The 24,397-nt window shown below is 35.4% G+C and overlaps 1 protein-coding gene across 5 annotated transcripts in view; it reads right to left on the bottom strand.

Moving 5' to 3' along the window:
- The window catches only part of CNTN4 (contactin 4), a 917,793-nt gene that overhangs the window by 276,969 nt on the left and 616,427 nt on the right, over nt 1-24,397 (bottom strand). For all 5 annotated transcript variants that reach the window (XM_032867432.1, XM_032867434.1, XM_032867431.1 and 2 more), the window contains one exon: nt 17,059-17,234. In XM_032867432.1, coding sequence (XP_032723323.1) covers nt 17,059-17,234 — 176 coding nt within the window. The remainder of the gene's footprint in view (nt 1-17,058; nt 17,235-24,397) is intronic.

The raw sequence follows: 24,397 nt of genomic DNA, 5'->3' as shown, positions 1-24,397 counted from the left end.
CAATAGCATCATATAAGCTCCATGCTCCAAGCACCTCCAACTAAGTGGTTCTTTCTGACTTAACATCTTCAATCTTATCCTCTCACTTCTGGGTAGAAACTTGGTGATGAAAAATAATATTGGTGGGATTGAAATCCTACTGTATATCTCTCTGCATTGCACTCAGAACTGCTGATCACCAGCTAATGAACAAACTACAGTCTTGCTTTTTTACATGTGAATGCAAGGATAGGTTAGTTAACAATATGGCATTTAGAAATTGAGCCTGGCTATTTCCTAGCATCACATTCCAAACTCAGTTTGAGTATCTTGGCATAACCGGTGCTTCTGGTGAAGATGCATTTTTCACTGTGATGGAAATAACAGAGAGCCAGTAGAGTGCAGTGATTAATGCTGAAAATATTGACATCAAATAAACTGGAATCACCTCCTGGCTCTTCAATTTCCTACCTTTGTGAACTTTGTCAAGTCATACAACTTTATGTCTCAGTTTCCTCGTTTGTGAAATGGGAATATAAAAAATACAAGTATCGGGCTGCCTGGGTGGCTCAGTGGGTTAAGCCTCTGCCTTCAGCTCAGGTCCTGACCTCAGGGTCCTTGGATGGAGTCCCACATCGGGCTCTCTGCTAGGCGGGGGAGCCTGCTTCCTCCTCTCTCTCTATTTGTGATCTCTCTCTCTCTGTCAAATAAATAAAATCTTAAAAAAAAATACAAGTATCTAGAGCGAGGTAAGGATTGTAAGAGAAACTTTTTATTTTAATGCCTGACATATGCAAAGCAAGTATGAACTGTTAGCTCTGTTGTTATTACAGTTGGTTGGCTGAAGACGTGTGAACTGATGACTGCATTTATAGAAAGCCTCCAGTGCACTGAACACCATGTAGAATTCAAAACACTGAGTGTGTTTTACAGGAGTATATGAGAATTTTCCTAATCCTCAGCCAGTAAAATAACATACCTGAGGATAGTGACTCTAGGAAATCTTGAAGTAAAAATGCAGAAAAAATAAATAATCTCTTTTCTCACTCCCTACCACCATCTTCTATTCTGCTGCCTTCACCTCACTGCTCTGTGCACTCCAGCCACACTGACAGGTCTGCTTTGATCTCCCTATACGTGCCATGTACTATTCTACCACAGTGCCTTTGCACATACTATATTTTCTGTCTGGGACATGCTTCCCCTCTAATCTTTATTTATCCTTCAGATTTCAATTACAGGCATTTCCTCATGGAAGTCTTTCTCAATTCCCTTTGTCTGTGTTTCTCAATACCCTTTGTTACAAATGTCATTGTACCACCACCATTTTCTCAGCATTCATCTCAATTGGTTATTGTGTATTTCTTGCAATACTATTCAATGAACATTTTCCTCTCCACTAGAAAGCAAACTCTGTAAGATGAGGGACTGGGTCTTGTTTTCTTTACCTGCCAATATAGAGACCACTCAGAAACAAAACAAAACAAAACAAAAAAAACAAAACAAAACAAAAAACCAGAATGAATGAATGCTATATACAGTCTGTGTTTTCCTCTCCTAAAATGCCTTGTTTTTTCTCTGTGCCCCTTCACTTTTAACCTCCTCGAACATCTGCCCAATCAACTACCTTACAAAAAAGACTACTTTCAGACCATCTCTTCATTCCCTCTGCTCCTGCTTATTCTGTCTTTTGTTCCTTAGAATTCAAGACCTTCAACCTTCTGAACGCTCACCACACTTGAGGTTACTTGTTCAATATCTGTCTTCCCTGCTGGATATAAACTTCATATTTGTCTAGTTCACTGATGTATCTTCCTCATCTAACACAGTTTTCTACCTAGTTGGTATACATTAACTATTTATGGGAAAAAGGCAAGCATACAAAGGAAATCTCCACACCGAGTACTGATAATTCAATTTTTCACAACACATTTACATGGATGATGTGGTGGTATTTTCCAAAGATCCTTAATTTTTCAAATATGTAGGAGAATTAATGGTTCTTTACAGTCAAGGTAATTACTTAGTAGAAATCTCAGGCTGTGATTACTGACATGCAACTATATGTAGGATAAATGGATGGTTAGAGTAAAACGAAGCTTACTATCTTAGAGCAATTGATAACTGTGTTTGAAATCTTGGAACATCTGCTAGGTACAAAGAACCATGTTGAGTAAAATATAGACACATGGATCTGGTTCTCTGGTTATATATGGACTAGTCAGAGAGCCAGACAAAACCATATGCTCAATTCTAGTACCTCATAATAAATATTGGAGCACTCATAGGCAAAAGAGATAAGAAAGCATAGCATTCACATATTAATGCACAGTCTATGCATGTACAGGTGAAGGCATGTCCATAAACATACATGTGACATTTCCCCGACATACTAAATCCTCGTAATTTTAAAATACCACCATTATTCCCATTCTATAAATGAGGATACTAGGATTGAGTGGAATGTAGAACTTTTTCTAGGTCATACAGAGTTTAGGCGGTAGATACCAGAGAACAGCAGACACAAAAGCCAAGGAGAGAATTGAAAGGGCTAAGAAAATTTAAGAAGAAATGACTTATTATAAAGTACTCTGGAGGAGATAGGAAAATTAACATTTAAAATAAGCCTTGGGTAAAGAGTATTCTTTGTTCTGAGAAAACCCACTAAGGGATATTTAGTTTTGCAAATGTACAGTTATATCCCTAAGGTTCTTGGAAGAGTTAGAGAAGGAGATGTGCTAACCAATGTTAAGTGGTCTGGCTGCTAATTGAATAGTTCTTGTAGAACTTCATCTTAGAGAAAAACATTTCTCCTCTGTGGAATTAGACTGTGCCTGGCTGGTAAAATAGTGACTGCTCTTAAGAAATCACAAACACTCATTGGGGCATGTGGGTGGCCCAGTTGATTAAGCATCTGACTTTTGCTTTAGACTCAGGTCCTGATTTCATGGCTCCTGGGATTGAGCCCTGTGTCAGGCCCTACACTCAGCAGGGATCTGCGTGGGTATTCTCCCCCTCTCTCCCTTCCCATATTTGTGCTCAATCTCTCTCTCTCTCAAATAAATGAATAAATCTTTAAAAAAAAAAAAAAGGAAATTACAATCATTCTTAAGTGGTTGCTTGAGGAAAACAGAACTGAGACCCTGACAAGAGAAATAAGGATAAATGAGTTCCACCTCAAATGTGAGGAAAACAGTGGATTAGATTGTCAAGGCTCAAAGTGTGATATCATTTAAGATTAGACAACTCAGAATTTGATACCGAATTTTATACTACATGTTCAAAGGCAATACGCTTAGTTGTAGGGAAAGCAGAATGGAGTCTAGAGTTTATGTGCTATATGCATTATATTATTATGATTAAGATGCTATTAATGACACTTGCTGATTTCAAAACGTATTACAAAGCTACATTAATTAACAAAGTGTGGTATAAGGCAGATATACTGATCAACAGAATAAAATTGAGAGCTCTGAAATAAATTGTTCTGTTTACAGTCAATTGATTTTTGACAAGAGTGCAAGATCATTCAATGGGGAAAGAACTACATTTTCACAAATGGTGTTGGAACAACTGTACACCCATGTACAAAAGATTCTGTCTCTGATTTCAAACTATATTACCAAGCTATCGTAATCAAAACAGTATGGTATTGAACTAAAAACAGACCCATAGAACAATGAAACACAATATTAAGCCCAGAAACAAACCCACAAATATATGGTCAATTAGTCCACAACAAATAGCCGAGAATATATAACGAGGAAAGGACAGTCTTTTCAATAAATGTTGTTAATAAAACTGGACAGCCACATGCAAAAGAATGAAACTGGGTCCCTATCTTACACTCTACACAAAAATTAATTCAAAATGGGTTAAAAACTTGAATGTATGACCTGAAACCATAAACATTCTAGAAGAAAACATAGGAAATAAGGTCCTTGATACGGGTCTTGGTTATGATTTTTTTGGAGTTGCCAACAAAAGATAACAAAGGCAAAAGTGAACAAGCAGGGTTCCATCAAACTCTAAAGCTGCTGCACAGCAAAGGAAAACATCAACAAAATAAAAAGGCAACCTATTAAATGAGAAAAAACATTTGCAAATCATGTCTATGAGAAGGCGTTAGTATCTAAAATATATAAAGAAAAACTCAAAAGCAAAAGGACAGGAAATCTGATATTAAAAATGGGCAGAAGATCTGAATAGACATTTTTCCAAAGAAGAAATACAGACGGCCAACAGGGACATGAAAAGATTCTCACCGTCACTCACCATCAGGAAAATGCAAATCAAAACCACAATGAGATATCACCTTACACCTGTTAGAATGACTATAATCAAAAAGACAAGAAATAACAAGTGTTGACAAAGATGGGGAGAGATGGGAAAATAAACTGGTGGAAATGTAAATTGGTGTAGCTACTTTGGGAAACAGTATGGAGATTCTTCAAAAAATTAAAAAAACAACTACCACATGATCCAAAAATTCCACTTCCGGGCATTTATCTAAAGGAAACAAAAACACTAACTCAAAATGACATATATACTCTATGTTCATTGCAGCATTATTTGTAATAGTCTATATATGGAAATAATCTACATGTCCACTGATAGATGAGTTGACAGAGAAAATGTGGTATAAATCCAATGAAGTATTTTTCAGTCATAAAAAAATAATGAAATCTTGCCATTTGTGACAGCATGCATGGACCTTGAGGGCATTATGCTAAGTGAAATAAGTTAGACAGAGAAAGGTAAATATATGATTTCACTTATATGTGGAATCTAAAACAAAACAAAACAACAAAACAAGTAACAAAATAACCAATCTTACAGATGGCAGAGAACTGACTGGTAGCTGCCAGAGAAGGGAGGATAGAGGGGGGTCAGCACATTGATTGAAGGGCATCAAAGAGAACTTTCCATCTCAAAATTAAAAAGTCATAGGGGTATAATGGACAGCATGGCAACCACAGCTAATAATACTATATTGCTCATATGAAAGTTGTTAAGTATATCTTGAAAATCCTCATCATAAGAAAAAGTTTTCTATAACTATGGATGGTGATGGATGTTAACTCGACTTACTGTAGTGATCAATTTTCAATATATAGAAATAGTGAACCATTACATTGAGCACATGAAACTAATCCAATGTTGAATGTCAATTATACCTCAATTTTTAATAAAAGAAAGAAAGGGAAAAGAAAAAGAAAGAGAATGAAGTTGGGCCCCTACATCAATATATATAATGACATACCATTTGGCCATTAAGAAAAATAAAATACTGATACGTGCTACAATATGGATCAACCTTGATAATATTATGCTAAGTGAAAGAAAACAGGTTGCAAAAGGCCACATAATATACGACGCCATTTATGCGAAATGTCCAGAATGGACAAATTCATAAAGACAGAAAATAGGTTAGCACTGTCAGGGGATGGGAGAATTGGGGAGTAATTGTTCATGAGTACAGAATTTCTTTTTTTTGAAGATTTTATTTATTTTTGAGAGTGAGAGAGGGAGGGCACATGCACCTGAGCAGGGCAGGGGCAGAGGAGAGGGAAAGAGAATCCCAAGTGGACTCCTTGCTAAGCACCGAGCCTGACTCTGAGCTGGACTGAAGGACCCTAAGAACATAACTCAAGGCATAACCAAAAGTTGACCACTCAAGTGACTGAGCTACCCAGGTACCCCTAGGGTTCTCTTTTTAAGGTGATAACAGTGTTCTGAAATTAGTGGTGACGGTAGCAAAAGAAAACATGGTATGAGAAGTAAGAGAAAATACTTCTTCAATGAACTTTTTTTTTTAAACGAGAAACACCATATTTAATATACAACTTTATGGAAGGCACCTCCCTGTTTTAGAAATTTTTTTAAAACGTACTTCCCGGTTAAAGGAATAAAGTATTTAGGAGGAGGTATTACCTCAAACTGGTATTTCTGTTTCTCTTGTATTCTTTCATTGATTGATTAATATAGTCATTCAGCCTCACTTATTTCACAAATATTTATTCAGCACCTATCCATATATACTGGCCCTCATCTCACATTAGTAACATTTGAAAAAAGCAGAACAAGGTAATCACTAAGATTAAAAATGAGGAAATCCACTTGTTGAGTCCCTCACACTGTCCCATCACTGCTTTTTAACATAATTGTGGGCTACTTAAAGAAGGGTCTTCAAGGTATTATTAACCTATATTTTATGAGGCCAAGTTAAGAGATTGCTCATTGCACAAAAAAGGCAAAGAATTTCGTGGAAGGGGTGGCGGGCAGTAACCGGTACGAAAAAATGAACAAATCTGAAACATTAATGATAAACAACAATGCAAGTGTTTGGCAGCAAATAATATTCTGATCATAACTGGATAGACTAAATACATATACCAAGGATAAATTACTGATCTTCAGAACCATCCAGTGAGGGTTTAGTGCTTAGTACAGAATTTAATCTCTGGTATAATATCTAACAGCATAATTTAGTTCTTGGAAAACACACACACACACCCTTTCATGATGCCCCTGATTTTGAGATTTAACCTCTGAACCCTAAAGCAAACTTTGTTCTGTAAAGGGATCGCTACTATTGCCGTGAAGTAAAAAAAAAAACTAGCTAGTGTGGTACATAAAATACATGTCACCTAGGAGGTAAATGGCCTGTGCAGATTAGAGCCTATGCAGTGCAAGGTGCTGTCCGGGTGGACAGTGGAATCTGGCCTTCGCTAACATAGGGATTTCTGCAGAGAGAAACGTAGTAACACAAAAGGTAACAATGCATGAGAGACCATGGTCGAACTGTTACAGCCACAGGTAGCTCAGACACTCTAAATGTGATAATTGCCAGTTTTTAGGGCTTTAGTGTGTCATACAAAGGGGTCAAATTCTGGGAAAATGACCTAGAAAAAAGAAGTCCAGAGAGAGGGATTTGGGGCTAACAAACTACCCTCAATCACTTCAAATCACTGCTCTATGAAGAAAGCCAATCCTGCCTATTTTAGAGAAGGCCTAGAGAACGCTATTTCAAGTGAGAGGAGGAAGTACTGAAGAAAAGAAAAGGTGACTTTTTGAATTTCTGTAGCTACCTTTTTTTCCATTATTTCATCAAATCATACTATGTAATGTTCAAAACTCTACTGTGCTTACCAGAGGCAAATGCATGGCAGGACACAAAACGTGCACACGTAATCCCACATTTAATCAAGGCCATCGCTCTCAATACTTGGTTCCCTAATCCAGTAAAGTTACAAAAACACCCGATTTCAGCCTGATTCCCTATATGCTTGTATTTTTCCTTGGTGAAAGTGGTCAGCAAAGAATAGGAAAGGAATTGCACATATGCTGGTCTACTAGTTTCTTAGGGTGGCTGCAGACAAGTTACTACAAATTTGGTGGCTTAAAACACACAAATTCGTTCTCTCACATTCAGAAGGCTAGAAGTCTAAAATCAAGGTATTAACAAGGCTGCGCTCACTGTGAAGGTTCTAGGGGAAACTCTGTCCTTGTCTTTTCCAGCTCTTGATAGCTGTTGGCAATCCTTGGCGTTCCTTGGCTACCTCACTACAATCTCTGCCTCCGTGGTCACATTGTCTTCTCCTCCTTGTGTCTCCTCCTCTGTCTGTTAGGATTAAGGGTCCAACTGCATACTCTGGATGATCTCACCTTGAGATCCTTAATTTACAATAAAAAAAGACACTTTTCCCAAATAAGGTTACATTTATAGGTTATAGGTGGGTATGTTATTGGGTAAGTTACCATTCAATCCCCTAGAAGTAGTCTATTAGATTTTGAATTCTGAACCATAACTGAATATGTATCTAATCTATAATATCATAACCTCTCAAACAAAAACTCTTGAGAAAGAATGGACAGTGACATGATTAGAGTGATTCCTTAGAGTTGACATTTTCTGCTGGTCAGAAACTGCTCCCTTTTTCAAAGGAATGAGGACACCTGATTGTTCACCAAAACTTCAGTCAAACAGAAAGTACAGTTAAGAGTGGGTAAGGAGGTAAGACTGAACCCGTGTTCTCTAAAAATTAAGCTGGAAAAACAATAAAAATCATTTTAACATTTGTTGACTGAATTAAAACAGTGAAACAGAAAGTGATAATATTTTAGTAACTTGCTATTTTTAGTTAATATACAAAGTGTTAATTTTTAACCTTTTTTTTTTAACTTTAGTGACTTTTTAAAAGTACTGTCTGATTAAGCATCTTTGGACCCCCATCTGGTCTTGTTTTCTAATTTTCAGGTGAATGGTATTCTTAAAATATTCTTGATTTTTTAAAAAATCTGCACATTTCATTCATTTAGTCATTAACTCTCTGTCAGTCATGTAGACATCAAATTGGATGGTGGGATGAGTGGAAGAAGAAATAGCTAACAAAGCCATAATTAACTGGAATCTGTACAATAATAGGTTTCATAGAAGGGACAGAAAAAAAATAAAAGGACAATTATGTTGTATACCTGTGAATTTCAATTATTAATTATACCAGAACTCACAATTATACACATCACTAATAACCCATATAGCATGGCCATATCTGCCTAGTTCTTAATGTTTACATTATAAGATCTTCTAGAGACATTGATTATCACCAATAATGTCTTTCTAATACTATACTAAGTAACAGTGCCTTTCAGAAACTTAGCAAGGCTTGGTTTAAATGCTTCTAACTATTCAATGAGAAAAATGTACTCCTTTATTGAGAATCTAAGCCCTGCCTTGTTAAGTGTTTACAGTTTTACTGTCCAAATATTTCTTAGTTGATTAAGTTTTAATTGATCTAAATATTCACAAATTATTTATCCAAACAATCATCCATCAACATTTTATTGCTCAGAAACAAAAGTTAGCTTATTTAAACAGACTTGCTAATTAAAAATAAGTCAAGCCAGTCATGGGTTTGGCCATCTCTCAAACCCCCAATAATTGTTTGGGTTGACTGCACATTTAATTCTTTGGCTATGAAAGATACACTAATTATTGAATATTAAAAGCAATGAACATTTGAAATTTACTGTGAAGAGAAGCAATAATCAAGGCTAAAAAACCAGGTTGCCAAGAGCCCCAGTTTGAACATGGTGCAATATTCTAAATTTAATACATTTTTCTAGTTTTTATTACCATCAGCACTGCAGTTGTCAGAGGGTGTCCAAGTTAAGGAGAACTCAGACAAAGCTCTCTGTGGCAGCAATAAGAAAGATCTATTTCAATGAGAACATCTAATCAGCTTCTGTTCATCAGTGAAATATTTTCACCATAAAAAATGTTGGCTGCCACTTAATTGCTAAAGCTAAATGAAATTAACCTTAGAATGGATTGGTTTATTGAGTTACTTTACCCTTGTAAAGTACCTTGTAAGATACCCAGTGTATCTACACTGCTTGAGGTCATAGGAAGGCCAAAATGGAGTGGCTTCTGCACCTAAGGGACCCCTTCACTTATCATCTCCATCCTCCTTCTTCTTCTTCTTTTATCATCTTTTCCCCTTCAATCTCCTTCTCCTTAATGCAGGTTCAGGAGGTAGATATGCAGGGTAGTGTACGAGTCTGGTTTCTTTTCCCACCTCAGACAAGGTACCAACAGAGATCAGCATTGGTAACATTCAAGGGCTTCCTTCAAAGAACATCACCTCACCAGTGGCCAAGACAACACCAGTTTCTCTACAGGCAACTGGATTTTCATTACATGATTTAATTTTACCATGAGCAATTTGGAGATACTTATGTATGAATTATTGTCATCCATGGCCTGAGATGATGAAGAGTGTTAAGTCTTTTGTTCTGAAGATCTGAATTAATATAAAACAGCTGAACTTCTAGGATGAAGGCCCCAAACAATGTTTATGAAGCAATCAAGTTTGATGGGCTAAAATCTAGAGTTACTGTATTATTCCCTTGGAAGCTCTTCATAATAATCTATATTTAAAGAATCTTTTTCACGTGTAGGGGAGGAATTATATGGGAGTAAGAAAGCTTATAATAATATGTCATTTACTGCTTGGGGATATACAGTTAATCAACCCAGGGTTATTTACCATAAAATCTCAATATTCAGAATGTTTTATAACCTACTTATAATAAATTGAGAATTTGCATTTTAACTTTTAGAGCAGAAATATTGTTATTAATTATTCTCATTATGGAACCTGAAACCAATTATATTAAAATTAAAGTCACAAATGTATGCATAATTGCACTACACAACATTATGCTTTTAGATGTTAACAGTAAATCAACATCATGATGACATCAAGGAAGCTTATAACTAAAAAATTAAAAACAAAAAAAAATTAATGATGGAGATACTATACTAAAGGTTGCAAAACACATTAAAGATTCCAAGTTTGTGTCTCTAAAGGAAACATGTTATCACCCACCCAAATCTATGTTTGAACATGAATTCCATTAGGAAAGTTTAGTTTTAGGTATCATGGGGGAACCACACTTGGCAAATTCCATGTAATGGGTATCTGCTAGGAATTAGGTGGTCAGGTCCCTATGGGTTCCCCTCCTCCCACTGCAACCTCAGTGAAAGTTCTCTCATTTCACTAATTCTCAGATTCTTCACCTCGGCACCTAGTTCAGTGCACCCTTGCTCGCTTCTGCTTTAGATCCACCTTGATTTATAAGAAAACATCCCTTCATCTTTATCTAACACCTCATAGTTTCAAGTCTATTTTTATACTTTGTATAAATTCATCTATAAGACAATCTTGGGTTCTATTAAGAACTAAACAGGACAATGCTTTCAAAGTCCTTAGCATAAAATCTGATAGAGTAATGAAATCATAATAAATACTATAGGAATAACTACCATTTATTAAATCCTTAGTGTGTACTAGACAATCATGTGGAAATTTTAGTAGGATTAATTTCTTTGACCCTTCCCACAAAGGAGGTATGGTTATTAACCCCATCTTATGGAGAAAGAAACTGAGGTAGAGAGAAGTATCTTGTCCAGGGTCACGGGGCTATAGAAGGAGCTGAATTTCAAAGCAGGGCATTTGACTCCAGAGCTTGTGATCTTTTATCCATTATACCTAAGTTCTTAAGAAATGTTAGTTATAAACTGATGGTTACCAGAGGGGAGATGGGAACAGGGATGGGTGAAATAGGAATTACGATTTTTAAAATTTCTCTCTGTCTCTCAATCTTTCTATATACATATATACACACACATTATATATGGCTTTTGCATTATATATTATTTTAGTAACATAAAAAATTTAAACTTTCCAATGTAAACTAAATATCTATTTACATTTTTTGAAAGTTGAAAAAAAAAGAATGCAGAAAAATAAACAAATGTGGATTATTATTTTTATTTTAAAAAGAAAAGGGAGGCAAAGAGAAGGACAGGGAAGAAAAGACAGAAAGAAAAGTAGAGAAAGTGATTATATGGCTTTCTCAAACAAGGAAATATTCTGGGACTTTGCATATGCTGCATAATTTAGTCTTCATAACAACCCTAAGAGCTAACTATGGTTATCTTCCCAGTGTTGATGAGATGTCTGAATTTTAGAAACCTTACGGACACCTAAAGTGAAGCGGAACAATAAACAGCATTCCATTCCACTTAAACTTGGGCAGTATAATACCTTAGCTTCTCAAACCCACATAATCAATTTTTCAAAATGGTTTTATGATTCTTTTTCTAAGTATGTAAGTATGTCATATAATTTACTTTAAAAAATATATGTCCATATGTCTGAGAAAAAAATGCCCTACTGAATTACCATGCACAATGACTCTCGAACAGATTTAACTTGGGATACTCGTCTGCAGGAAGTGGGCGGCTAGAATGATGAGGCTGTAGCCCTTCATGCTGCATAGACAAAGCCTCTTGAAATAGCCCCACCATTAAGCAGTGGAAATAATGAACTGAAATTCCCTCCATTCCTGCCTTATCTTCTGATTCAGCTGCCTATGTAAGAATGAAAGATCATTCAACTTGCTTTTCCTTTGGATGGAGGGGAGATTAAAGCAAGGCTATTCCTAAAACATTGTACTGAAAAGCTAAGTATACTCTGAGGCCAAGTTTTCAGGAGTCGGATGACATGTTTGACGCATTCCATGCATGAACAATTTTTTTTTAGGCTAAAGCCTCCTGTCCCAACATATACCCTTATCTGGAATAACACATCAGTTGTCTTCCGCATAATATCTTCCACCTCAGGGTGGAAATGCTTTCACCGGCTTCCAAAACACTCTCAAAGGAGCATCAGAAAGTCTTTGAACTCAGTGGTTCAAATCATGACCCAAATATGGCCTGATGAGTTTAACATCCATTCTTACTATGTCTTCACTTGTTTAACAACTATTATTGCAAGTTTACTAAGGTCTGGGTACTGGGTAAACTCCTATAAAAATTTTTTTTTTTCAAAGATAATATTCATTTATTTGAGAGAGAGAGAGTGCAGGTGCACATGAGTGGGGAGATGGCAGAGGGGGAGGGAGAGGAAGAGAGAGGATTCCAAGCAGATATTTGATGTGGGACTTGATCCCACAACCCTGACATCATGACCTGGGCCGAAATCAAGAGTCTGACACTTAACTGACTGAGCCATGCAGGTGTCCCAACCCTGGTAAATTAATCAATGAGGTTTTGTAGCCCTTGATATAATAGAAGGAGTAAATAGTGAAAGGGGTATTGGTAGTCTCATGACAGCAAGAAAAATGAATGCTAATGGCTTAATATTGCAGGGGAACTGAAAAACAAAATGTGATCCAAATTGCATTACAATAATGTATGCTCATGAAAATGTCCCCATCTCATCAAGAGTGACTTAAATTATGCTATGCCTTTTTAATAAGGAAGGATTTTCAGCCTAACGATATTGAATGAAAAAAATGGTGGGGAGGAGTAGGTTTTTAAAGGAATCATCTCCATTAATGAGACTTTTTGCTTATGTGAATTAATTCATTCTTTAAAAATGCTAAATACAAGAGACTATCAAATTATGTCTACATAGCAGGATTATAAGATTTAAAAATTGTCCATAAATAATGTATACCTTATAAGACTGTCATATAGATAAATTTATATAAAGTATAAAAATGAGACTTGAAGCTACGACATGATAGATAAAGATGAAGTCATGTTTTCTTACCAAGGGTGCACTGAACTAGGAGCAGAGGCTGGTTTTCCTTGGCTGTCACTTATTCACTGCGTAAATAACCATGAGTAATTCAGTTACTCTAAACTTAATTTGCATTTTTTAAATGATATAGGCCAGGAATATTTTAATTTCTGTTTCAGCCATAAAATTATATGATTAAAAACGAAGAAGTATTTTCACTTGCACATTATGGTGCAGTAAGTATGGTCAAAAGACAATATTTTCCCCTCGCTCATTATGAAAATGTTTGGGGTGAAAGCAATTAGTCAGTAACATTTAGGAGATGCCATTGTCATGCTTCCCCTTACATCACTGAAGAAAAGTATTTTATTCTAAACTATTTAAATAGGTTTTTGAATAAAGGCATCATCTTTTTATAAAATTAATGTTAAAAGGATAGGAAGAAAAAAGTCTAGAAACTGCAGAGTTAAGATCAATTAGGCTGGATTCTAGAAAATGACTAAAATATAAAGGGTATGAGTTTATAAAAATACATCATCCCCAAAATAATTTTATACATATATTTTCTTTTTTGTGTCACTAAAGAGGAAACAAATTAAGGAAATCCTTTATTCATACATATAAAGTCTCCTAGACTTTGCAAACAAGATAGTCTCAATTCTCTTGGAACTTAGACTCTATCGCAGTGATTAAACAATGAGGGAAAATAAATATACAAAATCATGTTAGGTTGTATTAAGTCCTAATAAATGAAACAGAGGATGTTATATAGAAGTAGAAGGCTGGAAGAAGGTAAGCAGAAGAGAAAAACAAAAATGATGGGAATCCCTTCTTAGGTTAGACAGGGTGATGTGAAAACTTTCTCTTAGGAAGGAGCTCTACCTAAATTTAAAAGGAAGGATCATGAAAAGTGAGCATGTAAAGTATCATGAGAAAAGCATGTAAAGCAAAGGGAATGAAAGTATCAAGGCTCCAGTACAAGAGAGATTCTCATTTTCAAGAAATTAAAATGAGCCCATGGTAATGAATTTGAGATTTATTCTAAGCGCAGTAGAATGCATAAAACAGCAAAGTGGAATGATCTCATTTACATGTTTAAAAGATTAATCTGCCTGCTTTATGACAAATGGTTAAAGAAGATGTAAAGAAGTTGCATAGAGACCAGGTAGGAGGGGTGTGGAAGAAAAAAATACATCTTGATTTTACCAAGCCATTTGAAAAAGATTCTCACTTCTTAAAGAATACATAGCAGAAACTGGGGTCCAACTACAGTATGTGTGGGAAAATCTGTAGCTAACTGAACAAGAATATGCAAAGAATATTGATTTAAAAGTTCAGTCTCATCTTGTCTCAGTGGAAGTTCTGTGCTGGCATGCTGCCCTGCCCTGGTCAACATGTTGTATCAATTATTTGAATGTACACATGCTTATCAAATTTTCTGCTGACATTAAAGTAGGAGGACAATCAATATGAAAGATTAAAAAAAGGATATAAAACAATTTCAACTGTGAGGGAACAAAGGGTCACCACTCAGAAGGTGAATTTAATAGGGGTAAATATAATATGCTGAATTTAGGTTAATAAAATAACATGGTTGGGTAGCTTGGGATTAATAGACATTCATAAAAAATCAATCCTCAGATTTTATAGGACTGTATGTTCAAAATAAGGTTACAATTTGAGACTGGGGCTTTAAAATAAGATGAATATCAATGTCAGCTGCATTCACTGAAAAAGAAGTTCACATTGTGGGCTACTGCTTTTCCAATTGTCCTCTGCAAAGGTCAGGGCGCATACATAGAATTGGGTGCATTTTGATATGGTCATAATTTAATAGATAAATTAATATAAATGTGTGTGTCATGAAGAAGATGGTTGTAGATTTACTACCTGGAGAAGACAACAATTAAACATGATCATGTTTTCACGTATTTGAAGCCTAACCAGAATCCTAGAGCAAGACTTGGGAGTTAGAATGATGGAAATTCAGATATTTAGCTCAATTTTAAGAACACGATGTTGGGTTTGTTTTTATAGTTTTGAAAAACTAGAGCAGTCTACTATGGGTCAGAATGCTTTGTGATGAATAGGTTAGCTCTCTGTTCTTAGAATTTTTAAGGCTGAACAACTATCAGCCATGGATTCTTAAGGTGCCAGGATGCCTATATTACCCATTAGGTGGGATAAGCAAGGTGGGCTCCAAACACTGGTCCTCAGGCCAACTCAGCCACAAAATGAGTGTTAGAGCTTTTCCTTAGGCTAATATAATGTAATTAAATGACAACCCTCGAATATGATATTCTGTCTTTTGGATAGTTTTGGTAGTAGAAATGCCTGGACTCTTACAAAAGGATAATCTTAACAGTTGGTAATTTGTTTCTCAAAATGTCATAAATTAGAAAGATAGGCTTGGTAATGGTATGGCAACCTTTATTTTTTGTTGTTACTATTGCGATCTTAAAAATTTCTTCTATGAATTCCAAAAATCAAAGAAGTAATCTCACTGAATGCAGAGACCACCCTACTCTGAGAATCAAAGAGTCTATGAATATTTTTCAAAATGAACCCAACAAAATTCACTTGTCATTCTTAAAAAATAGGTAAAGGTATCAAACTTGCATTAAACCAAGAGAAATAGTTTGGTTCTGTAGCACTCAATTGGACATATTATCCTTCTATTATTCTGCATACCTAAGAATATCTGGAGGATTCTATTAGGAAATATTCACAAACAAAATGATCTCGGAATCCTATATATATCTAATACTCAGAAAACTCATTTCTCAACTAGTAAAAATGCCACCTGATGGCAATAATAGATTTAGCACTGGATATTATATATATTTGATGTTGAGTTCCCAGAGAGGATTTTGTTAATGAGAATATTCTACAGTGTTACTGCCAACAGATTTTGTAATTATGAAACCTTTGACATTAATGCACTGCTGTATGAGTTGGGATTTTACACAAGGAAATATATAATCATATGCAAATACAGAAACCCTTAAAAATGTAGCTGAACATCAATTCTCAAAGACATCCATACTCAAATGTGTACTCACTGTTCTTGCCTGTGGATTTAATTTTCAACTTGCTATTTCTAAATTCCAATTTCTTTGATATGTTCATGAACTTTTATTAGATGACGGTCTTAAGATATGGTGATTTATTTTTTAAATGTTCTAAACTGGGGGCGCCTGGGTGGCTCAGTGGGTTAAAGCCTCTGCCTTCGGCTCAGGTCATGGTCCCAGGATCCTGGGATCAAGCCCCGCATTGGGCTCTTTGCTCAGCGGGGAGCCTGCTTCCTCCTCTCTCTCTGCCTGCCTCTCTGCCTACTTGTGATCTTTCTCTCTCTCTCTCTCTCTGTTAAATAAATAAATTAAAAAAAATATATATATATATATGTAAAAAAAAAAGAAAATGTTCTAAACTGGAAGTATAAAAGGTATAATGTAGAAGCTAACACTTTGTCTCTACTTTTTGTTGTTAATGTAGTGGTTTTAAAAATTTTCCTAATCTATAAAATAAGAAAAAAAAACTGGAGAATTACAGGATTAATAGACTACCAAAATTTTTTTGAAACTCTGAGCTTTATGATTAAATACTTCTCAAATTGACTATTACTGGCAGTTCAATTGCTTGCTTATACACACTCTATAATGTGTGTGGGTTTATGTGTGTAATTTCTGGCTATGCAAATTTGTGTATAAATTTGAGTGAGTGTGAATTTATACATATACAGAGAGTCTCATAACAAACTATCACATAATCAAACTGTCTTCAACCTTTTAAAAGCAGAATACATCTTTCCAGTTAGATTTACAATTTATCCTAGTAACAAGATATTTCCCAAATATGAAAAAAAGGTGAAGATCACATAACAAATTAAAATCTGCTTGATTTTTAAAAAGCAACTGTTTTAAAGGCTTAATGGTACCAAAACTCAGAGTTACATTTGCAGCATGATGTAATTGCTACTTACAGGCAAACTGAAGCTTTGCTTCTCTGCTAACAATTGTTCCAAATGAGTTTGTTGCTATGCACTGGTACGTCCCAGTATCTTGGGTTTTATTGGGGTTATTGATCAACAAGCTGCCTTCAACAACACTGTAGCGGAAATCCACACCAATGTCAACATCTGTTCCATTTAATTTCCACCTATAGTATAGAAATGCCAGTAGGTAAAGCCTTGTAATATTAATCAATATTTCTGAATCACATAAAATATATAAAAACTATAAACAGCATGAAATATCATCTGTGACTTTCTCAACCATGGTAAAAAAAAAAAAGGCTCTTTTTTTTTTTTTTTTTTTTTTTGGTTGACAACTGCCATGGAAAGAACATGTCTGTTACAGTAAACAATGATATTAAAATTTTAATACCTCCTTTTGTGGCTAATCTGATACTACACACACTTCACTTTTTTTTTTAAATCCCCATTGCATCTTGTACAACTTTCTTCAAATAGGGTTTCTCAGCCAAAGTCCTTTTTCTAGTTTGAAGTTAATATTTTTTTCTCCCCTTCTCTAAGTTTGTAGTTATTCTTTAAATGGGTCTATACAGATGACAGAATATACCACTTTCAGGTAGATTGCTTAGTATTTGATGAAATTGCAGCAGAGTTGCTTTGATTTGGTCCTTAATATGACTGAAATGGCAGACTGCAAAGCAAAGGAACTCTATTGATCTAGAGCTGTCTTAGGGACCAAACTAGTCTTAACCATGGATCACTTTTAGGATCTTCTTAGCTAATGGCACTCAAACATCAATCAGCCATCCCAGTAAACCGAGATCAGGTAATTAGGTAACAGAGGCAAAGAGAGTTTTGTTGTTCTTCTCTTTGTTTCCTTGAACAATCTATTGTATTTGGCTCTAGTGTTTGGTCCTATAAATAAATTTTACCAGGACTCACACATTTAAACAGCAAAGCTTTACTAACAGGATCTACTTCTTTCTCTTTTTTCTTTCTTCTTCTTCTTCTTTTTTTTTTCTTTTTTCTTTCTTTTTTTTTTTTTTGTAGCCAATAACATTCTAAAAAAGAGCTTATTTTAACCAAAATGCCTTCCTTTGAATACTTAGGAACTTTTAAGGTAATATAATTCAGTGACTATGTATCTTATTTTTTTCTCCCCTTCTCTCCCAAATTCTACACAAATACTGGGTAATGAAAATATCATAGTTGAAACTTCTGAAATATCAACAGTCTCACAGTAGCATTTACATTGAGAGACCAAAAAATAAGGAAACACTGAAGCACAAAGGAAATTGGTAAGAAACAATAATAAGACTAAAGAATGAGAGACTTCCATTTTTATCTCCTTCAATCAGTAAAAAACAAACAAAACCCATTAAAAATGTATATTCATACATACACACTCATTGTGCATCCTCTCATAACATTCTGGAGTATTATGGCTGCCGCGTACATGTAAAAGGATTTAAATGAAAAAATGCAAGGCAGTTTGTTTCAAGATTTTGGATATTTGATATCCACAAAACAGAAGTTTAAGGAGGATTCTTTTCTTTCTGTCAAGATCTCTCTCACGCTTCAAGGTCAATTTTAAATCACACCTCTTCCAATGAAGTCATTTTCTATATTCCTAGTCAAAATTAATCAAAGTTTTCCACAATCTCCTACAGGAGTCTCTCTGCTCTATTACGGAGCAATTCTGCCTTCACTGTAGATAATTTGCCTAGATCTCTTTTGCATTGTCCCTTTAGCAATCTAGACCTTGACACTTTCCTTGTGTTCAATAAATGTCTGTGGAACCTGACTACATATTTTACTTCTCTGCTGTATATTTTAGCTTTGAGCATGCACAGTTTATGAAGCATTCTAGCCCCTCACAGTATGGTGGTATATGTTTGTTCACATCTATGTCTTTGAAATATAAAAATTTAGAAACACGAGGGGCAGGAAAGCTAGGTCAAAATCACAAAATGGGACATAGCTCTTTATATGTTTGTTTATAAGAAGATGGGTATTAGAAACAGACATTGTTTTTAAGCTTGACAGTAATTCTCTCTGTGCTCTGACACAGGCATGAAAGCAATAAGCAATAAAAAGAGAAAGCCGGGTTATATTTTAGCAGGTCTATATGCACATGAATCTCTAAAAATGACTGCCTGCCCTAGACATTTTTTTTTTTTTTTGAGTCAGCTGATCACATCTTGGCTATAACTCTCACTTCAAATGATAGTCGAGCAATTTAATATGACAAATCTAAGAACTCAAAGAGGAAATTGCAATATAATGTGAGCTGCAAGCAGAATGTGGAATTTAGAAATGGACCATGTGAGCCTTTTTAGAAAAGTGGTTGTGGGGATAATGAGAACACCTCTGTAGGTTTGTCTACACTAGTCATCTCAACCTAAATGCTCTGCAGAAAGTCCTTAAATCTACTTTATTGCCTGCTTTTACATACAAATAGCAAAGGGAAAGAGATTATTTAGAAAATAAAGTGCCTGCTGTGAAGTGCAGTTGAGACTAGATTGCAAAGCACTATACCCAGTTTTATTGCAATGAAGTCAGTGTTCATTCCCACTGAATGTGGATAACACTGAATTCCTTACCTTATCCCATACTGGAACACTCTTTGAAAAATCAGTTTATTTTCAATGTTTGAGTCATCTTTTAAGTACTGGCAATAGAAACAATGCCCATGTGGAACAAAGAGAGATTTTCCCTAGGGTCAGGAGAACTTAGTGAGTCCCATAAGCTGATTTCTGAACCACTTCGGGAACCATAACTCAACTCTTTCCAGAGAGTCAGGTTGAGCCCAACTAAAAGCTGACACTATAAATTGCTGGGAGGTACAATTTTCCAGACTTTGCTGGGAAGCTGTCTGTGGAATTTGTTGCAATAAAACCCTCTTTCTTTGTTCACGGTCTCAATTTTGACCTGGAAGAAAGGGCAAGACCTTTGTGACTTGGAATTTGTTGTTTATAAACTAAGTTGAACAGAAACTTCGCAGTAGAAGTACTCCAGCCAAGTACTTGAATGTCCCATCTGTCTGGAAAGGGAAGCTGAGTGCAATAAGTAATGTCACAAGTCCTTAAGAAACTTTAATGCAAGGAAAGTCGGCAAAAGTCAACAGTTCTAAAATTTTTCTGGGTCTAGGTCAATCCTTTCAAAGTTGAGGGGCAGGAAACAAAGAAAAGAGAAGGCTCAGTTGAGGGAATAAACACAAAGAGAGGTCAGTTGTGGTGTTTGCGGAAAAACCCAATGCTGAAAATCCCCATGGAGAGTTCACCTTGAATTTCTCCTCCTTGTTTGTCCCCCTCAAAGTCAGCCTGAGCACTGAAAAAGTGTAGCCAGACAGATGTTTGAAAATACCTGATCTCTCCATTCTATCCCTTGCTCTTTCCTTCAACATGAGGGAGTTTTTAGCTCCCAGGTAGCAACTGGCTATTATGTTACAGAGAAACTGCCAAAGGTATAAAGGCAAACACAGTACCCTGCAACCAATTGCTGGTGCATTTGATTAAAAGTTTTCTTCTCAGCTTTTCCTGGCAATCTTTAAAAACATAATAGGTTTCTGTTCCACTGCTTGTTTTAAATAACAAAGCAGGCCCCTGTATCTTGAAACACAATGTTACAAAAGCAATGTTAATTAAAGGTCACAGTTTGGGGTAAAAACGAAGCAGCAACTTGCCAAATTCTGCTGCAAAATTTGTTTTCATTTACGGCTAACATCTGAACTTACACTTGGCTCTGTGCTAAAAAATAGGCCCATTTAACTCATCCTTTATGTATATAGAAACCTTTGCCTCTCGCATTTATTTTTTACTATATAACACATCTTAAAATATCTGATTTAACCTTGAATTCAACATATTCTATCTGCGGAGAATAAGTGCACATTCTGGTTTGCCCAGGACAGTGCTGGTTTTACACCTGCTGCCCTAGAATAATTATTAACAGTGGCCTTTTACTCTCAGAACTGTCCTGGTTTGAATGATAAATTATATATCCATTAGAGTGGTTTTTTTTTTTTCCCCTTTCAGTAAGGCACTTCCTTTGGCAAAATATCCATATAGCAAAACGTCATTTGCCCTCTGGATTCAGTTAAATATCTCCTTTTTTATGCAACTTTCCCTGTACCTTCCCCTTGCATCCCGAAGTAGACTCTCCTCCAGGATGCCCTAGAATGTGGACATCATTTACAGCAAGGAAAGCACAATACTCTCTGTATAGCTCTGCAGCGACCTTCACCACTTCTTGGACCTAGGGTGCTGTCTGGTAATATAGTGGTTTAATACAGTAGCTTACTATAGTGATTTAAATACCTTTCCTGGACCACATATTTTCAGAATCCTAATCCATATCCCAGTTCAAGGAGAGCTACTATGGTGAACTCTTGGGTAGAAGCTCTACAATTACTTATCCCGGGTAATTGCTGAGCCAGTTCCATGCACCCATAACTCAGAATTTGAAAGACACTGGGTGGTGTAATGAATGATGATATAGTTGATGAATGAATGAATGAATGGGCACACAAATTAAATTCTAAAATAATTCCTACTACACTAATACTCCAATCCTTTAACTTATATAAGATGTCCTTTATCTTCTGCCAAATTGCAAACTAAATATCTCAGTTCATACCCTACTTCTGTGGATCCTTAATGATCCAATCTCTTCCTCCCCAAAACTATGACATATGTTATCTATTATTTTGGTTTCTAAACACTATTATATATTGATCATTAGCTTAAAGTGTTATTATTAAATGCGAACAGAGGTAAAATCATACTTATAAGATATATGAAGTCATGTGGCCCAACAAACATTTATTTACCAAACATTTACTTTTTATCTTGCTGTGAATTTCACTCTTTCCCTCTGAAGTTCCAAGACCCTGACCCCGCCCTTCTCCTTAGTTCAGAATGACATATATACCACATTTTTGCCTATCTTTGGAATTTCATGTCTGTGTAGATTCCTCATACATATGAATTTGAATTTGATTTTCTTCTGTTAATCTGTCTTGTGTTAATTTAATTCTTAGTGCAGCTAGAGGAATCTCAGACAGAAGAAAATTTCATCCTCCCCAACATTATAAAGTGTCACAAGACAGTAAGTCTGTTTCTCAAGAAAGTAATATTTTAAAGTCTCCATTTCCATTCTGAATCTACTGACTCCCTTTCTCAATAGTTAATTATAACCTCTAATTTTGTCTTTTTCTTTCCCTTGATTTTATGATTTTATCAAATATGTTGGTATCCTTAAACAACTGCTCCGTCTTACCTGCTCTTGAACTTTATAAATATGGAATTATACCATTCTTTAGTGACTTGCTTTGTTTGCTGGAAATTATGTACCTGTGATCCATCATACTGTAGCTGTAATTCATCATTTTCACTACTGCATGGGGTTTACCTTGTACGAACATACGAGGTTATATTTATTTATATTATGTTGAATTTAGTTTTTAAATTTCTGCTAATCTGGTAGGCATGCAAGAATGTGACATTTCAGTTTTAATTTGTATGTTTCTGTTAATGGCACTGACAATCTTTCTATTTCATGGATGTGTGATATTGAATTACCTAATCAAGTCTTTCGGTAATGTTTCTACTAGGCTACTAAAAAAACAGTTTTTACTTTTTGATTTGTGGGGATTTTAAAAATATTTTTGGATATTATTTCTTTGCCAATGACATGTATTAAAAATATCTTCTTCCAGTTGGAAGCTTGAAATTTTACTCATCTCAGTATTTCTGTTGAACAGAAGTTCTCAACGTTAATGAAGTTAAATATTTTCTTTTATGATTTGTGCTTTTTCTGTCATATTTGAGAAATATTTCCTTCTCTTCAAAGTCATAGATATGTATGCCTATCTTCTTTTAAAAGCATGTATGTCCCGTGCAGGTCTTCCAGCCACCTGAAATTGGTCTTTGCGTATGTGGTTAGGTAGGGGTCAAATTTTATTTCACTTTTTTTAACCATGTGTATGAATCCATTGTGCAGTATATCTTTTAAAAATTTATTTCTATTATTATCATGGTTTTTAATTTTTATCTCCACAAGACAGTATATCGTTATTATTTTTGTTGTTCAGTGTAACTGCAATTGGTTTTAAGGTGGAAATGTTAACATTTACCACTTGTGTTACTACCATTGGCTCTTTTATCTCAGATACTCTACCTGGGACCATTTTTATTTTGTTTCAGTTATATCTTCAAGAATTTTCTTTAGTGAATATGTCTGTTGAAGTCAAACTTTATTTCTTTATAAAAAGACTTTATTCATTTGAAAGAGAGTAAGAGAGAGAGAAAAGGAGCAGGCAGAGGGAGAAACAGGCTCTCTGCTGAGGAGGGATCCCCATGTGGGGCTTGATTTCAGGACCCTGGCAAGAGCCTGATGTGGGACTTGATCCTAGGACCTGGGATCACAACCAGAGCTAAAGGCCGACACTTAACTGAGCTACCCAGGTGTCCTTGCTGGAGTCTAACTTTAGTTTCTGAATGTCTGAGAACACATTTATTTTTTTTCTCCTTTTAAAAAAATATTTCTGCTCTGTAGAAATTTGACAGTTAATCTCTCTCAGCATATGGAAGACTCTGTCATCGGTCTTGATTTATTACTATTGAAAAGTCAGCTGCTAATCTGCCTCTGCCTTCTATTTGAAGGTTATCTATGTTATAAGCTTAACTATTTTTATGATTGTATCTTCAACTTGGGTGTTCTGCTATTTCACTATAATAATTCTAGATGAGGCTTTATTTTTATTTGTACTCCTTGAAATTCATTTGGTTACCTAAATATATAGCTTGGAATTTATTTTTTTTTTTTACTTTTTTTAAAAAATATTTTATTTTTAGGTAATCTGTATGTAGACCCAACATGGGGCTGGAACTCACAACCCTGAGAATAAAATATTGCATGTTTTGCTGACTGAACCAGCACTCTAATAGCATAGAATTTTTATTTGGCTCTGGAAAATTCTTAGCCTTCTCATAAAATACTGTCTCTGCCTCATTCTCCCTTGCCTTTCCTAATGGAACTCTGATTAAACATATATAAACATTTTCTATTAACCTCTCTCTCTCGCTCGCTTTTTTTTTTTTTTTTTTTTTTTTGTGGCTCTCCCTTTCTCTGTATCTCTCTCTCTCCCTCCTCCTCCTTTCTCTCTCTCTCTCTCCCTTTACTTCTCTTTATCCAGTTCTGATGGCTTTGGATGATTTCTTCAGATATACCTTGCAATTTACTAATTCTCCTTTTAGCTGTGTCTCATCTTCTATTAAGACCACTTAGCACCAAAGTTTGAAACAGGCAATTATTTTTGCTTTACAGTTCTTTGGGGAGGTAAGCT

This window comes from Lontra canadensis, unplaced genomic scaffold (genome assembly GCF_010015895.1).
Source record: "Lontra canadensis isolate GAN:19392208 unplaced genomic scaffold, GSC_riverotter_1.0 scaffold34, whole genome shotgun sequence".
In the NCBI taxonomy this organism is placed as follows: domain Eukaryota; kingdom Metazoa; phylum Chordata; class Mammalia; order Carnivora; family Mustelidae; genus Lontra; species Lontra canadensis.
The sequence above is the reverse complement of the archived record's forward strand: the minus strand, read 5'-3'. Positions and strand labels throughout refer to the sequence as shown.